General features: G+C 37.6%; 1 protein-coding gene across 3 annotated transcripts in view; it reads right to left on the minus strand.

Moving 5' to 3' along the window:
- Window positions 1-18,386, minus strand: part of LOC149197448 (translesion synthesis protein REV1-like) — a 437,492-nt gene that overhangs the window by 85,724 nt on the left and 333,382 nt on the right. For all 3 annotated transcript variants that reach the window (XR_016254763.1, XR_016254764.1, XM_089405838.1), the window contains exon 23: window positions 7,901-7,961. Coding sequence is in view for 1 of the 3 variants with exons in the window: in XM_089405838.1 (XP_089261964.1) it covers window positions 7,901-7,961 (61 nt within the window). In the remaining 2 variants the exon portion in view is untranslated. The remainder of the gene's footprint in view (window positions 1-7,900; window positions 7,962-18,386) is intronic.

Consider the following 18,386-nt stretch of genomic DNA (forward strand, 5'->3'; position numbering starts at 1 on the left):
GAAGCTTTGCCTTCTTAACTTTGGAGTCCCCATCGTATAAGCTAACCAATGTATCCCATACTTCTTTGGCTAAGTCACAATTCATGACTTCTGTAAATTCAAAATTAGTGATTCCACTAGTGATGGAATTTAAGGCTTTTGCATTTGCAATGTAAGCTTTCCTTTTGTCTTGATTAGTTGGAAAAGTGGGAGCAATGTACCCATTCAAAATCGAATGCCAAACTTCAGGTCCAAGGGGCATTAAGTAGTAGGACATTCTTTTTTTCCTAAAACCAAAATTTGTGCCATCAAACAAAGGAAGCCTTCCTAGCACTTCTTGATTTTTCATTGTGACTAAGAATCCTTCTTCCAGCTATTAGGCTAGTTATGAAGAAGCTGCCTCTGATACCAATTATTGGAAATACTGAGAGGGGGGTGAATCAGTGTTTTCTTTCAAATGTTATTATTACCAATTAGATTCTTCACAATTTAATCAAAGAAACATATAAGAATAATTTTATTGAGTATAAAAGAATAAATACAATGTATGATAATTATTCCCAAGCACCAACTTGGTTTTTGATGAGGCTTCGACCTCTAGGGCTTCAACCCTATCTCATCCAAGGCTCCTACCTTGTGTTTAGGAGCACCAACTCCAAGGACACCAATGCTCTTGTTTTTAATAGAGAATGTAAATATAACTTACTTGAAATGCTTCATTGTCGTCACCTTTTAGCTTGATTAGAATTTCCACCATCTTTACTTCATTGTACACTTATCATCATGTCTTGATCTGAGAGATATGTCAATCAATGCTCTAGAGCCACAGTCCGGAAAAATAAAGGAGATTGAGCCTTCAATCCTTCTGTAGATGTATTACCAATCCTCCATAGATGTATGTCCGTGGCTCCACAGGTGGCAGTTACTAGTCTGATTGTTCCATTATTCTAAGCCTTCAACCGAGCCTCCAAGTGACTGTTTCGAACTCTGATCTCCCACAGGACTGTAGTTCCGAGAATTTTATCACAGGTTCGGCTTCTTCAACACAGGTCCGTGCCAATTCAGGGTCTGTCCATTACAGGTGAAATTGAGCCCTATCCAACTTTTGGTAACAAGTTCGAGTCTCTGAAGCGAGTCCTTCATAAGTTTGTTACTAGTCTGAGCTTCCACAATGGCTATCAAGGATTGTCTGAGCTTCCACAGTGGTTGTCAAGCAATGTTTGAGTTATATAACACAAATCCAAGGCTTGGAAGGGTGTATCCAACAGTTCTAAGAGTAGAATACTACAGATCCGAGGAAAGAATACTACAGGTCCGAGGTAGAATGCATCCACAGGTTTGTCTTCATGTCCTCCACTGTTTCACTGCTTTAACTCCGAGATTTTCAAGCTGACTATAATTCCACAGACCTAAAAACAATATGCCTTACAGTATTCTTTCCCACTTTATTTCACGAGATGTGAACTTCGCTTCATGTTCTATGTATCTCTTCACCAAATTCTTGTCCTTGAAATAGAGGTCTAACCTCTTATTTATACACGTTTTGCGTCCTCACAATGAACAATCACGTCTTCTAGGTCAAGCCGACATGACTTGTCTTAATACAGGTCGGCTCAATAGGCAGAGAATTAATTTAATCTTTAAAAATCAATTTCTCTCTCGTTATTTGGAATTTCGGGACACATAATAGCTCATTAGAAAGGTAAAATTATGCCCTTTCAGATGGTCTAGGTCTCATGATGAAATTCCTTTTCTAAGATAGAAAAAAATATTATTTCATGTGACTGATCATTTAATAGTGCAGAAATGGAGGCAGGGAAAAGTGTCTTTGAGTGTTGGGCTTCTTCATCGTTTGGTTTCTTCATTGATTGCCACGATGTCCTTGCCTTCTTCAATATATTGACATTAATGACAACTAGATTAACACCCTTATCCGTATATATTACCACATTTCCACTCATTATTACCCCATTCATCATTTCACCCACCTGGGTCCACATTCCTCCACTGGGTCCACATAAGGTTAGCTCACCCCTTCCCCTTGCCCACACCTTGGGTCAGGCCTGGAATGATGCCCCGGAGGTTCATACAGCTAAAAAGAAAGATAAAATCATATTTGGCCACATTCAACAAGAAAATGTACCACAACATGCAAAAGATGGTTGGGACAAACACATTTAGCACATGGGCAAAAGACAATACATGAGCTCCACCCCATCGTCATGGCCATCACCCTGGTTCCTACAGGTTCTATGAGCCTCCTTCATCATATAAACAACCATGATTGTCCCAACCCCTAGTGGGCAATGAACTTCCCTACCTTAAAAGGGTGTATTCATTGCTGTATCGTATGCATCATGCTCTTACCCCTTGAGCCCCGAGCAGTTAATCAAAGAAAAACATTAAAAGGAAAAAGGCATGTAAAGAAGGCTGGAAAAATCAAGGTCGGGGCACCTCATGTACCATGATTGCTCCCTTTTATACATTATAAACCCAACTGTGGGCTTCCCTTTTATTAGCTAACCTTGCACCCCAGCATGTGGCCCAGGGCTACACCTTCTCATCCTCTACTTCATTCCCTTATCTGTCACATGCCACCATCTTTGAAGGATGTACCTTGAACATATTATCCACTTTAGAAGTAGAAACCACCTAATAGGATACTTGGTTAACCCCATTTGAAGTTTACGAGACATTGGCACATCCCAAAGCCCATTATCGAAGGGCAAGCCATTATGAAGTCCCCACCTGTGGTCCATGTTGATAAGTTCATTTACTCAATTTCTCTAATGACTTGTTGTATTGGAAGGCTAGGAGTCGCATTGGATCTTATGCAGGATTGCAGATGGTCTACCTATAAGGGATCCTAATCCTCTAGAGGGCTACATTGGCACAAGTAGGGTGTGTGTTGAGAGCCATGGGCCTCCACAGCAATAGACAGTACTCCCTAGATCCCCAAGGATTTCAAAGATTGCTCTAGATTCACCTATTGGAAGAGGAAGATGCACCTAGTTCACCTTTGCTTAGCGAGCCCCACAAATGTATCAAACACTTGGAAGCTGACCCAAGACTTGGAGGATGATGTGGCATCACCTACACCATCATCAGAGCCTTGCAAGTGATCTACAAGCATCTTTGACTCATTTGGAGACCCATGAGATTATTATTGTGCCCCCACACCCACTGGGGGCACCACAAGTTTATTGTTTGGAAAACAAGGGGCCAACCCCTTGTCTATCATTTTTGAGGGTCCTATTCATTATGGCACCTATGGACCTCATCAAGCCTCCTGGAGGACCCTACGACATGTCTTATTCATCATTTGACCACTTAAGAGGCTTATTCTTTCATTTGTGAGCTAGTATGGTGCGCTTGTCACCAAAAGTTAGATTATTAACACATCATTTTATTTTTGGGACTTATGTAGGCCAAGGAGACTAATTCGAACTCCTCTTTAGTGCATAAATACAAATGAGATGAGCTCATTTGTTCATCATCACTTCAGATTGGATCTTTTCTCTCTCTTGAGAATTTCACACTTTTTCTAGAGGATGAATTGGAGCTTTATGGATGAATTTTGATGTGTGGATATCGGTCTATCTTCTCTTGGAGCTTCTCTTTTTCCAATTGTGGATGGTTTGATATATCTTGTTACATGTAAGTACATGCTTTTAATGTTATTCTTGTTTTACTTTTTCATATACATGGGACTGGGTTTTTCGCTATTTTTAGGGCTAATTGTTTCATGCATTTACTGCTTTAAATTGTGGAATATTGTCTCTATTATAGCATCTCTCAATGTAAGGACCATGTAATGTGAACGAAATCTCCTAGGGGTGATTCTAACAGCGAATTGACCTTGATAAGCCATCTCCTTTGTGCATTGAAGTATAAAAGATGCAGATTGTTTCTCTTTAACGTAGAAGGCTAGTGAAGTAGCCTTAAGGCCCCCTTAACCAAGAACCATAGGCCCTCACTCATATTCATCAAAGACTCCATTCTCCCAAGACTAAGGCACTGATCTACCAAGAGGTGGTCACCTAAATTCACATCTTTTTCACCTTTTCCCAAGTCTAGCCAAGTTGGGTCACCTAGGGCATCATTTTCCCAACAAACTATCCCCCAAAAAGTTCATTCTTCCAGAGTCTCCTATGTTGATGTCTCCTCAAGATCTTCAATTTTGAAGCCATTCCAACAATAGAGTTGGGAGAAAATCCAAGCCCTACCTCTAAGATCAAACTCTGCCCTAGCATCCCCAAGGCTAGTACATCATAGGATCAATTCAACACCTTCAAGTGAAAATTCGTTCTTTCATCCTTTCCCCCACCTTGTCTAGGGTAAGGACATCATTGGTTGCCATACACTTTCACCCAACCCTAGACTGGGTTTGCGTGGTCTTGCGTGGTCCTGTTTCTTTGAAAAGACAATTCTTCAAGAACCATCTGGGATACCAATTTCAACAAGGATTTTAGGGATTGGGAAATTCCTTCACAAGTCATTTCCCCTAAATCTAACCCTCAAATCCTACCTTCCTTTCCCTAGAATACATTGTACCTTTCTTAGAAAGCAAACAAGCCCCATCCTTCAAGCTCTTATGGGAAAGAGATTATTTGGGTCACTCATATCCATTCATTGACTTATCCTTTATCTGCCACTCCATAACATATTGGGTCTCCTCCCATTAGTGAAAGTCCATAAATAGAAGGGAGCCTTAGTTGACGTGGCAGTGGGCTAAGTCTCCATTTGTTGCCCTTTCTCTAGCATTTGCCCTTTAGGTCCCCTGCTAGTTTGAGCAATGACAATCATCACTTGGACAATTCAGACATCTTAAAGGAATTTTCACTCGCTTATTTTTAGCTATTGAAGATTCTTGGAAAGCATTTTGATGTTTGGAAGCTATTATGGATTGTCTTTGGAGCCATTTCTTTGGTGAATTGAGGGATATTAATACATGTTATCTTGTAAGTGCCCATCGTTGAATATTTTTCTTTTTTAAATCATCTAATGTATGGAATTGCTAATTCTAGATTATGCTTATTTGTGCCCTAACTTTGTTGAGGATAAATTTTAATGGTTATCTAGTTGAGAATTGCATATGTTACTCATTATATAACATGTAATGAATGTTCCTAGTAGAGGAATTATTAATAACTCTCCATCTAGATCATCCTTGACTCCATATTGCCAAAGGACAAGGTAGTAGTCCAAGTCTCTGGTGATCATCTCAAAATTTTCCTTATAAATTTTTCTCCTTAAATTCGGTCCTTTTAAGGCTAGAAAGGAAAACTAGGCCTTGAAACGAAATTTTAGCAAGACAACTTTTTGGTGGTTTGAGAGCCTAAACATCAAGAGGTAGGTTTTGGTTTCACGACTTATCATTTTGGTGGGCATCCACTAAAAATTCATCCATAAAATATCTTGCCTCAAGTGTTTCCCTAAGAGGGAAACCCTAGTTTCTTCTCCCTAAACTTGAGAACTTCCTTGAGGGTTTCATGAGCCTTGGAATAGCTAATTATCTTTGCAAGAAACCTTTCTCTTTGGTCTTGACCTTCTGGAAACCTATTACCACCAAAAATCTCAAAATCCCAGGTCTTGAACCTTGATTTCTACGGCTTTACATTGAGAACATTTTGCTTCTTTGAAGCCTTCTACCTTTAGTTTGTCTTTCTTTGAATGAAATTTAATAGGGTCACTTTGTACCTTATCATTAACATATCCATTTTAAGTGATCTTCCTACCAAGACTCTTCTCATTGGTTAAATTTCGTAAAGAGCAGGGAGTTTTGGCTGATGTGACAATGGACCTCTCCCCCATTGTTAGCACTTTGTCTAGATCTTGTCTTGCAAGGTTCCCCTTTCCAAGTCCTACTAGATTTTGTGGTAACGTGTCCACTCCACTCTGACCCATCTGTAGAATGATCATTCGGCTACCCTTTTTCATGTGATCTACCATTCCTTTCGTGCTTGTGGATTGTGTTGTCACTCCTGTGTATTGCTTACGAGAGTGGTTTTATTTGCCTTGACCATGGGGTCATCCAGTGTATTTCCTACCCAACGTTGCCCTGACCTCTGCTTCATCATGCCTGATGGATATTGTCTCTATTGCAACAGCCCCTTCCGGTTGTCAGCTAACCAATCTTGTTAGCCACACCCATAGTCACAATTTTCTTAATCTTTTTCTTTTCTAAATTCAAAATTGACCCTACAATCGACATTCCTCTATGCATTCAACCCTCCATAGCTTTAACAAAATTTAATTTTGCACCTTGCACAATCATGATCAAACCTGGCTCTGATAATCCCTATATGAACCTAGCATCCTATGTGATTCAAAGATTGTTTTTCAAAGCTTCAAGCTCAAATAGCATGTGAAATTTATCTGAACTTAGAATTGGAGAAATAAATAAATGCATGACTAAGTTAGCAACACACTTAGCGGAAGCAAAATTACACAACCAATCGCAATCACAAGTGACACAAACAAATCCTTCTCAATCAATAGTTCTTCATTAAATATGAACTTAATTGAATTCTTGCCCTTGGCCCAACTAAGAAAATTACAGTTACAATATGCCCTGGATCTGATCCAACAGACTAGGCCATACATATGTCCTCGATCTCCTTGGCTGATCTAGATCTCCAATGCTGCAATTTTGCACTTCCTCGGATCCAGCACACTAGATTATCACATTCCTCACCTAACAAAATCCCTCTCCTAGTGACATTGTATGGAGTGTCATTCTCCTCTCCTTAACATTGCTTTTATAACTATACATCACCTACAAAATCCATGCCACATCATTACCAAAACAACTCTAAATAGGCTCTAAGAACACGTTGTTAGGATAGGCACTTTCCAATTCCAGACAATCCAAACGGTCCAAATAAGAGTGGAAAAAGGAAAGAGTGTAAGTGAGGGACCTCATAAGGAACACTTAGGGAAAACATTATTCTTTATCCTTTTACCATTTTCAAGGGTGGGCCCTGCCATCAAGGTAAAAACATTTTTGCTATTGCAAACTTAGCCTCGTTATGTCTAACTCAGTTGAGTAACAATTTTTGTGTTGACTCAACGAAGAAAACAAGACTTAATTAAAAACTAGGCCTCTTGACAACTCAACATCCAACTCAACCGATTTTTCCAACAAAAATATTGTAACTCAACAAAAGCTGATAATGTTGCATCTAACACATTGAAGGAAGAGGGTCACATTCGAAAAGAATCAAGAAAGAAAATAGTAAGATACGCCATGCGAGGAAATTGCCCTATAGTAATTCTTAAGTTTATGTAAAGCATGCTGAGCACAGCAATAGGGCATAGAACAACATTCTACCTTTACATATTACTATCCTTCAACTTTGCAAGTGCTTTGTGGCTTAACACATTCATCATGTAACCTAGACAAAAATACTAAACACCGAAGGGTTCTCAACAAGCTCAAATAATTTCAATTGCTAGTCTTGAAAGTACACACAATACAATGGATAGTTTACACTAAAATATATCCATTTGAAGGCCTACCTATTTCACACATGGTCATATGGCACTTGATTCTTTTGTCATGTCATCTATGTATGGAAGAACTTGCAAAAAGGGAACAAATATTTAATGCTTGAATTATTTGCTCACCTAAAATAACAAAATAATCAAATTTATTAACATATAGTAACTACAACATTCTATAACATTGAAAGACAATGAACCTATAAAAATATGAAGCCTTGTGATTAAAACATGTAAAACATACGTAGTTTCATGGAAGTGCAATCTATCAATTTGAATACAAAGAAAATACAAGGGAAAATAACCCAACAAACTAAAGACTTAAAAAGTGATAAGCAAGACCAAATTACATGACAACAATGACCAAAAGAGGAACATAATTGCATCTCCAACACTCAATGTCAAAAAGAGGTCTTACCTGCAAAAATGGTAAAATCGTGTTGTATACAGTAGTCCAAAAGTTTGATTTGGGAAGCAACCTGCTTAAGCAATAAACCACTAAAATCAAAACAAAACCATAACCCAAAAAGCATTATGATTTCAAAAGAAAACAAAGGTATTTAACCATTATCCTAGAGAACAAAATTTGAATCCTACTGCAAAAATTATTTAATAATGTAAAATGTCCTAAGATATTAAAATTCAAGGCTTAGTCAAATGATCACCAACGAGCACTTATGGCCAAGCAGTAGTGACTAATAAGGCAATGAGCAATATACACGACTTGTAGCAAGAAAGCATTGATTAACAAGGAAATCGACATTGAGACAAGCGAAAACCGTAAAGGGACAATTAACTTGGGCTCAGTTGGCACGGAAACATAATTTAGAACATTTTTTTAGCTTTAGAATATGTAGGATTTTGATTATTTCTTCTTGTGTATTTCTGTCACTAAAGTTTAACATGAACTGTGGCACCTCTACCAATGTATTCTGCCTCACACAATATTAATTCCAAAGGGGTTGCTTCCTCCTAAAGCAATAAGATCCTCTTCCAAAAACATTGGAAACTTTCTTTCTTCCGCAAGCCATCAATCTACCACATCCCCTCATAAGCTTCATCACCTAATATAAGGCAGCATCCCACCATGCAACCCTATAATTCTCCCCATGAACCCTAAAGTATGACAAATAAAGACCTGAGGAATTAGGCTTAAACAGAAAGGACAGAGGAGTTTGACATGTCCTCCTAACAAGATAGTAGAATATATGTGCAAATTGTCATACCCAACAGTCTATCGATACATCCAACGTCCATGTTTTCTAGAGAAGAAAATGCATCCCCAGGCCCATAAAACCAATCCAAGCTCACTTGAAATCTTCCACAACCCAATCACAAATTACCCCTCACCACGTATAAATCTTCTGCATGAAGAAATTAATGCAACTAAAAAAAATTCACCTCTTTCGAAGAGGCTTCACAGATCTTAATCCTAAGAATTTTCTGCCTTAGGAGTGTAATGAAATATAAATAAAATAGCAGCTACAATGAACAATATTTCACCACCTAACAACCCCAATCAACAAGGCAATCAAAAAGAAATGATATCAAAGTGTGCCAACAAGTTTCTGCTTTTCAGGGCAATCTTATCATGCAAAAATAGATCTAAATTCACTTTACTACTGTAAATAAAGCAGCAAATCCTTCGTACCACTTTCAGTATTAACGCTAAATTACTTCACAATTTAACCTTTAACTATGTAAAATCAACAAGACAGGCTAGTGATGGAAATTACCAAACCATGAAGATATCTGAAAATCAAATCTGCAATAGAGAAGATCTTGGGCACCTGAAAACTTCATGTATATGTATAAAGATGAAGTTCGTGTACATACCAAAGCCTCATCCAAGGCTAGTACAATCCTCTTGTTAAAATAGGCAACTATGGTCAAATTCCACTTTGGACAGCTCATTTTATGGAAATGATGATTGCATTGAATTCCTCTTATCGAGAGGACCAAAATCAACCTAAAGATCATCTAGTTTGAACCATGGAAAGTATATTTTTGAATTATGAGCCCACATGTGCATATTTGATCAGGTCAGCCCTAAAGCAAATTGGACACCCTTGGAAGGCTATAAATACAAGTGACCTCTACCTCATTTGGACATCATCATGGATCATTCTTCTATTCTCTTTCTTATTTTTGGCTCGCACAGATTTGAGGCAGATCCACAGAGGAATAGGTTCGCACAAAGGTGAAATTGCAGGGTTCGAAGCTCGCATCAATGTTTTAGGGTTTTGGACATCAATCGCAGCCATAGCACAGAGAAATCTCGACTACACTCATCCATGCAACTGAAGTCTTTCAATGCATAGCATGTCCTCCATGCAACTGGCATCTAGGGTTTTTGACTCACAATTGCAGGCATTCCAAAGGCTGATTTCAGTCACTAGCATATACGCTGAAGGGAGCAACTGGAACCTCCAAGTCGCATGCATGAATCCTCCATGCGACTGGGACCTAAATGTTGTTTTTTTTGTCCAAAGTTTTCACTCGTTGATCGCAGACAGTGACAGTTTATTACAAGCTTGAATCAAGGTCTTGAGTATAAGCATTGTTGGGTTCCTTTCATAGATGTTGTCGTTGCTTTTGTTGGATAGTTGTATGGATGAAGATATGGATCATTGTCTTCTCTTTTGCTAAATCATTCAATGACAATCCAATAAGAAGAAGAATTTGAAAGGGTTTTACCCATAGTGGATTTTGGTCTGGTCTCTGACTAATCCTGGTGTCTCAATGTGTCAATGTTTTTCTTCTATTGTTCCTTTATGTTACGCTGCATTGATGATAATGATATTGTTCTTTCTACATATTTGCATATGTTGTTGAATAATGATGTAAATTTGAATAATGTTATGATGTTATGGGGTGAATTTAATGCCTAAATGAAGAAATGTAATTATCAAAGCAAAGAACAATATAGCCCCAAGAGAAATTAACATTGTATTAGCATTGGGATGAAAGAAAGTCATGTAGATCACCCTTATGATTACACCATTGATGGAAGCAAGAGAGGATGGAGGAGACCTAAAAGAATTCTAGGGTTTAAGGGAAACCCTAAGCAATTTGTGTATTAGCGTTTGATGGATATTATGAGGTTAGGGTTTGAGAGAAACTCTGGTTTATGGCAAAGATGTGAGATACGAAATCTAGAAACCCTAGCATGGTCAACGTGACAGATTTGATGAAGCCCTAGATGGGATAGTTTCTATTATGTCTGATTGCTAATGAAGTTGATGAATATATATCAAAAGGCAACAAGTGGACAATGCACAGTGATGGCTCTTGAAGGCTGATTCAAGAAGGAGATGATTACCTCTCATTGAAGATAATTATTTTTCCAATTTATGGTGCTCCTTTGTGTCTTTACTTTTGTTTAAACTCATAGATCTGATTATTGTTTTGATTATTACCTATACTTCCTACATGTATATTTGAGTATTTGGATGCTTCTAACCTCCTAATGAGTCATGATAAGTGGATCCTTCTTGAGGATCATGGCTAATGCAGGAAGAGAGGAGTTAGTAAAGGTTACAAAGTGCTACAAGCTGCCTATGCAAAATAACAAGGTGCACAAGTATTTCAATACTAGAAGGTATGCATGGTATATCGTTTCAATATTATGTTTCAGCTACAATACTGATGGCAAAGTAAGCCCTAAGGTTTGATGAGAATGTCCCCTTCACAAATGGCTCATGTATATGAAAGTAAGTTTGATTCATGGTACTTATGATGAGATGGTGCACTTGGTATTAGACAAGTATCTTACATTCTATTAAGTCATGATAAAGCCACTTAGAAACATTGATTTTTGTTAAACTGGTATACTTGATATTTGGCTAATATCTATCATTTTGGATATCTTGATCCCATAAAGAAGGTTAGCACCTTGATTCTAGTAGATGGTCACTTAATACTATTGATATTATTTGTGAAAAGCATGGTAACCATGATCATAGAAGTATAAAAATGAGATTGATGTTCAGAATCTTTTGTTGACCATGGTTATGTTTTGATGTGCTTAGTAATTATGGCATATGTTAAAATTGAATGCCCTAATCTGATGGATTGAGTTATGTGACAAAGACGTAATGTTGTGATCATGATTCTTGAAGTATATTCCTATTATCATTTGCATTATATGTATAGAAGATTCTTTACTATTGAAGTATGATTTATGGGCATGAATAGACAAATATTTGATATTGTTGGTCTGCAGCAAAGTTCTGATCTGAGAAGAGAGGGTTTTAGCTTACTCTAAGCCTCAGTCACACGGAAGCAAGCCTATGAGTGCAACTATAGCCTCTGTCGCACGGAAGTAAGCTCAAGGGAGCGATTGTAGCCTCCCAACCGCACGGAGGAAGGCCTATGGGTGTGACTATGCCTGTAGGACACAAAAGTGAAACTTTGTGCATGAAATCAGAAGTTCACCTAAAGGATGTCAATCCTACAAACATAGAGCAAACAACAAGTTCTATGACTAGGGAAGTTTGAATATTTGACTTACTATAATGTGAATATGTATACTAAACTTGTGTTTGCTGGGGACCAGGATATCCATGTCAATATGTCATTATGATTTAACCATTGAGGCTTCTGTATGACAATATTTGTTAATAGTTGCAAGGGTTTCACTAGATTTTGTTGATTGATATAGATAAGAGCTTTGACATGATGCTTGATAATGATTTAGAGCTTTCACTTGATGATTAAGATATGTTTTGGGCTATAGATCTCACTATGATAGCAAATTTGGGATTTGACTTGATGACTAATGATTTGATTTGACGACTAGTGATTTGCCTTAATGATAATGTTATATGGACATAGTGACTTATATTAGTATTCTGTGTTGACATCAATACCTTTGACAGAATGGTTGAAGTATTGATAGTTATAATTCAGTTTGAAGTAATCTAACAATAAATGGATGGAACCTGCATGACTTATTCTTGGTGTATGTATTTGCATCTAGTGACCTATATTATGATCATGAGGTTGAATCCATGAAGTTTGCATTGATATTGCTTGGTAGATGACAACTTGTTGGCATAATAATAGATAGAGTCATAACTTGATATTTGGATATGAGCTCTACTGATCACTTGGTCCAAAGAATTTGTTACAGTGATATTGATGAGTTTGATATTAGTTCTGATTTGGTATCTAAACTTTGATAAGTTGACTTAGTTGATGTTATGAATATAATTCACATAAAAATAATAAATATAATAATAATTAATTAACTAATGGTTAGTTAGTTAGTAACGAAGAGGCATGTCATAGAGACATGACCATTCATGAAAAAGCATATGCCTAGGGTATATAAGAAAACCCTCATTCTCATTTGTAATCTCCTCTTATCCCATATCAATTCTCATATACAATTACTTGTCCTACAATGGATGTCTTTCTCTTCGAAGTATTCTGAAAAATTCCACTGCGTATACGAACTTTGTGTTGTAAAATGTAACTAGGTTCGATCTTCATAATGGCATTGTGATTTTGTAAATGATGCAAACAATAAAATAAAATTATTTTGTAATGCCTTGCTTCATGGGTTTCATGAGCAAGAAATTTATTTTTAGATGGCTCCCATTGAGAGCCTTAGGATTTGTCAAAAGGTCAAAGTCATGTCAATTGTATTCTAGCAAATAGCCCTCTGAAGACAAGCACAGTCCTCCTCTTCCTATGTCGGCCTGCGAGATTAAATATTAACTCATGTTGGCTCACGTTGGTGGCACACAGGTCCATCAACTCATGTCGGCTTATATTGACGGACAGACTACTATATATACCCACCTCAGCCTATTCCACAGTCAAAGATTTTTAGCATACCCCTCTAGTTTTTCGGATGGGCAGAACAAAGAAGAATTCAGATATCTCTCTGAAGTTTCGGTGAGCAGTTGAAGTTAAAAGGTTCGGATCTCCACAGGAAGACAAGTTCGGATGTCTTTGAAATTCGGGTGTACATTTACAGTGAAGAATTCGGATGTCACTACAGTCAAGATCCTTCTGAAATTCGGGTAACCAAAAGCACAGTGACAAGTTTTGATATCAAATAGTTGACTACAGTGATGCACTCAGATCTTGTTATAGTTCAGTGTCATGTCAGCGAGACAGCAGTTCGTATAATGATATATATAAGCACAGGATGGTACCATAACAAAGACCACTGCTCAACGCTAGGAAGGAGTTGCATATCACAGTAATTTTGTGGGCTCTCAGTATAAGTTTTGGTGCTATCTTAAGAAGAAGGATATCAGAACTATCTTAAGAGAAATGGCTCGCTGCCATCATAGAAGTAATGTCCAGATAATATGATAGCAAGAAGGACGACAGTATCTTGATGATACCATGAAAGACGAAATCGAAGAAGAATCAAGGAGGTTGGTTGTCCAGAGGATATGTGTCTTGGCCTTGGAGTGGCAAATAGGTCAGGGGTCCTAGTCTTTGTATTCGTCAATTAGAATCTCTATAGGAAGAATTTGTGCAGGTTTTCCTCTCAAAGAGTGAGAGATTTTGACCTTGGCTCATAGCCTACATGTTGTGTCTCTTGTCTATTTATGTTCATGCATTGGTTACTGTTTGATGAAGAAGAACACTAATAATCTAACATGAAGAAGATACTAATCTAAAGAAGTAAAAAGCATTCACAAGCAGTCACTAATAGAAGAGAAATCACCTAATGCTAATGCCCCAGATTTCTCAACACTTTGTTTGTTACATTGGTATCAAAGCATTCCTCTGAGCATACAAACTTTGTTCGTTACATTGGTATCAGAGCCACGTTGGCAGATCTCGGCCTTTGGCCATCAACTTGTTGCCGCAACTAAACTGTTTCGCTACATGACTTGAAATTTCTCCATTTTCGGTCAGGCCATTTGCCACTTAAAAAAGGAGTTGAAAAAAAGGAATTGGAAAAAAGATTACTAAATAAAAGAGTTCAAAAATAATAATAATAACAAGGCCTTTGGCCATTGACATTTCAATGGTTCTAGTAAAAAAATTAGTCCAACATAAATTTTGAAGAAGAACATTCATATATATAAAAAGGCTTTACATTATTGATAAAAAGTGCATGATAAAGTCAAAAGGGAATATTTTCAAATATCTTTAAGACTATACATAAGAAAAGCAAGACTAGATAAGATTATCTTGATTCTTCATTTAGTGGTTTACAAGCTCGTGGTTTTAGCAACCCATAGTAATTGCCCATGGTATTTTCAAGGTAAAAGAACAAAAGGAATACAAAATCTCTTTATGCGAATGGTAAATTTTATCTTTTACATGGACAAAATTAATCGAGTCAAAGGCACATAAGTAGACATATATTTTATATTATACCACAAACATGTGAATAGCCACGTTTCACTAGGGTTGTAACTTTTTTAAAAGAAAACAAAAAGTGATTATAAATATGAAGAGAAATAACAAATAAAAATAAAAATAAAACAAAATAAATTAAAAAAAGAAAAAGAAAGTTAAAAAAAAACGAGTTTAAGAAAAAAATAGGGAAATTATCTTTTTTAGAATCCATAAAGTTCTTCAAATTCACTAAAGAAAACAGGGTTATCATTAAACCCTAAGCTCATCGACAAACACAAAAGCAGTCCATTTTTTAAGATAAATATTCATACCCAATCCTACAATAAATATTCATCACAAATTTCCAGAGATTAGAAGATTCCACAAAAGATTAATCTAGGACGGTCTGATCTTTTCTCAGTACGACAATTTTGTCTATCACTCAGAGCATCATATCATCTTGTATAAACGAAGATGAAAGTTCAGAGACAAGAAGATATTTTCAGTCAGCTTTGAGGAAAAAGCTTCTTGAAGAAAGAGGCAATGTTATGAATATAATTCATATAAAAAAATAAATATAAAAATAAATAAATAATGATAATTAATAAAAAATTAACTAATGGTTAGTTAGTTAGTAATGAAGAGGCATGTCTTAGAGACATGATAGTTCATGAAAAGGCACCTGCTTAGGGCATAGAAGCAGGCCCTCATTCTCATTTGTAATCATCATTTATCTTACATCAATTCAATATACAATTACATGTCTTACAATGGAAATTTACGTCTTTGAAGTATTTTAAACATTTCCGTTGTGTATACAAATTTTGTTCGTTACATTAGTGTCAGAGCATTCCTCTAAGCATGCGAACATTATTCGTTACAATTGATTTGATTGCACAATATTGACTTATGTAAGGATGAGCATATTGGTTTACTAAAGTGTTATGTTTGCAAAAAGCATTGTATGAAGCAATCTCCCCAAGCGGGGTATGTCAGTATTGACAGTTACTTGGTGAAGCCAAGAAGATGTGTCGATCCAAACCTAAACTTCTAAAGAAGTTCAACGTATGTCTTTGATTTTGGTTTTATACACTAATGGTCTACTCTTGACGGGTAATGAGCCTCTGATGATTAAAGTATGTTAAAAGTGGCAACTAGGGCCAAATTCCATGTGGGTCATCTTATTAATGGAAGATGAATTTTTCTTAGATCCCTCTCATTGAGAGGTGTAGGATTGATCTAAAGATCATCCGATTCCAATAAGTATTCATGGAGATATGAATTTATTTGTGTTATGGGACAATTCGTCAAGGTCGGCCAACAACCAAGTAAACCCAACTTGTGCACAATGCTTTAGTATAAATAGAGGTGGCCTTCAAGTCATTTCAACACACTTGGGATCTCTTCCTCTCTACTTGTCTTTGGGTTTTAGTAGCAGGAGAGATCCTAAGGAATAACGTTGCTCTGATCCAAAGGGTAGAATGTCGGAACTACCGGAAAAGCCAAAAAAGCCAGAACTACCGGAAAAGCCGAAAAAGTCGGAACTGTCGGAAAAGCCAGAACTGCCGGAAAAGCCAGAACTGCCAGAAAAGCTGGAAAAGCTGGAATACCCGAAACTGCCGGAAAAGTCGAAACTGCCAGAAAAGGCAGAACTGCCGGACAAGCTGGAAATGCCGAAAAAGTCGAAACTGCCGGAAAAGCCGGAAAAGTCGGAATTGCCAAAAAATCCAGAAAAGCCAGAAAAGCTGAAAATGTCGAAACTGCCAAAAAAGCCAAAACTATTGGAAAAGTCGGAACTGCTGAGAATAGCCAGAACAGCCGGGAACTGTCGAAACAGCTAGAGCATTTGTCTCCGAAGGAGAGCAGCATGCAAGGGACAGCTAACTAACATTGGGACACTTGTATGGTACTTAGCAGCAAATACACCAAGCATGCAATGTTATAGCTAGCATGCAAGGGACAACTAGCATGCAACAACAAGCATGCTAAGGACAACAAGCATGCTAGGGACAACAAGCAAGCAAGGGACGACAAGGAAACAAGGTGCAGCCAACATATAGGTCAGGATGGCAACATGGTGCAGCAATGGCACATAATGCAATACAATGATGGGTACAGTCATGATTAATGAAGCGTGATGAGATGCAGCATAGTGATGATGGGTGCAACATGGTGCAACGCGGTGAGGTGAAGCATGATGACGAAATGTAGCACAACGATAGGTGAAGGAGTCACCTTGGAGAATCAGTTGAAGCAGCATGTCTTCAACTAATCTCATGTATCATCTTCTTAGAGATGATCTATGCTCTTATCTAGATAAGTCAAAGTGTTGGCTTCTATTGTAAATGTACTATCTCTCTCTCTCTGCTGAACTATTGAAGAACATATAAGAAGAATTGATCAAGGGTTCCCCACATTCGGGTTTGTCCCTGGTTAGCGCCACATCTTGTGTCCTCCCATCTTGGCTCGTCTTCTATGATTTATGTTTACGTTCTATCTGCAGTTTACTTTAATGTTGATGTGATTGCTAATCTGGAAAAGATATGGAGCTAACTTTGAAAATTGAAATAAAATTCTCTAAGCATAGAACATACCTAAAATTAACATGTTATTAGAGCTAAGGTGAAGACAATGCCCAAGCAAGAGTGAAAGGGCAATCACCAAAGACAGTTGGGAAAGCACAAAAGGATCAGTGGATTCCTCATCCCTCTTCAAATTCACCGAGGGTGAAGTCGAAGTAGAGGATATTATCAGAATAGCATAGCGGAATATGGCCTACCTAAAGATCACTTCATTGGAAGACCGGATCTCAGGGTGGAAAGAAAGGTAGATAACTAGTTCGACCATTATGCGAAGGAGTATCTGAATAGCAGGGACACATCACTTGATGATGATAACAATCATTCCAAGGACATCTTCAATGATCAAAGGAATGACAGGTAATGCAGGTCATCAAGGAAATGGCCGACTCTTCATAGAAAGCAAGGAACCCCATGTATGAAGAATCAAATGTTGCTTCTAATAAGATAAAGAAGCGTTATCTTGTATTGGCCCTCTCCTTCAGATTCTTTGCGAATTTGGCTTATAGATTGTAGTGCTTCAAGGCACTTCATCGAATAGATGGGTGCACTCTCTAATTTGGTAGAGATGGAAACAATCGTGGGATTATACTTGGAGCCGATGCCACCTATCCCGGAAAGGGTGTAGGGAATGTTAACTCTCAATTGAATAAGGGTAACTCGATTCATTTATAGAATCTCTTTTATGTACCTGATCGCAAGAAGAACCTGGTGTCCATCTCGGAAATGGAAGTCAAAGGTTTCAGGGTGGCATTCATCGATGGAAAGGTACGTGCTAAAAAATATAATTTTCAAAGATGCTTTTTCTCATGGGTTCAAGGTTGGCAATTTGTATCAAGTGGCAGGATGGTCCATTGGGGATCATGTCAATTGACATATCACATCTATAACACCGGAGGTCTACCTATGGGGCCCTACTAGATCTGAGTCAAATGGTGATAGGGATGTCTGAATTCAAGTAGAGCATGAAGGTACATGTCTGAGATGTACCAAAGGAAAATCTTATAAGGG

Source organism: Pinus tabuliformis, chromosome 2_2 (assembly GCF_031772625.1).
Source record: "Pinus tabuliformis cultivar Carrire ecotype Pingquan chromosome 2_2, CPIR1, whole genome shotgun sequence".
NCBI classification, from domain to species: Eukaryota; Viridiplantae; Streptophyta; class Pinopsida; order Pinales; family Pinaceae; genus Pinus; species Pinus tabuliformis.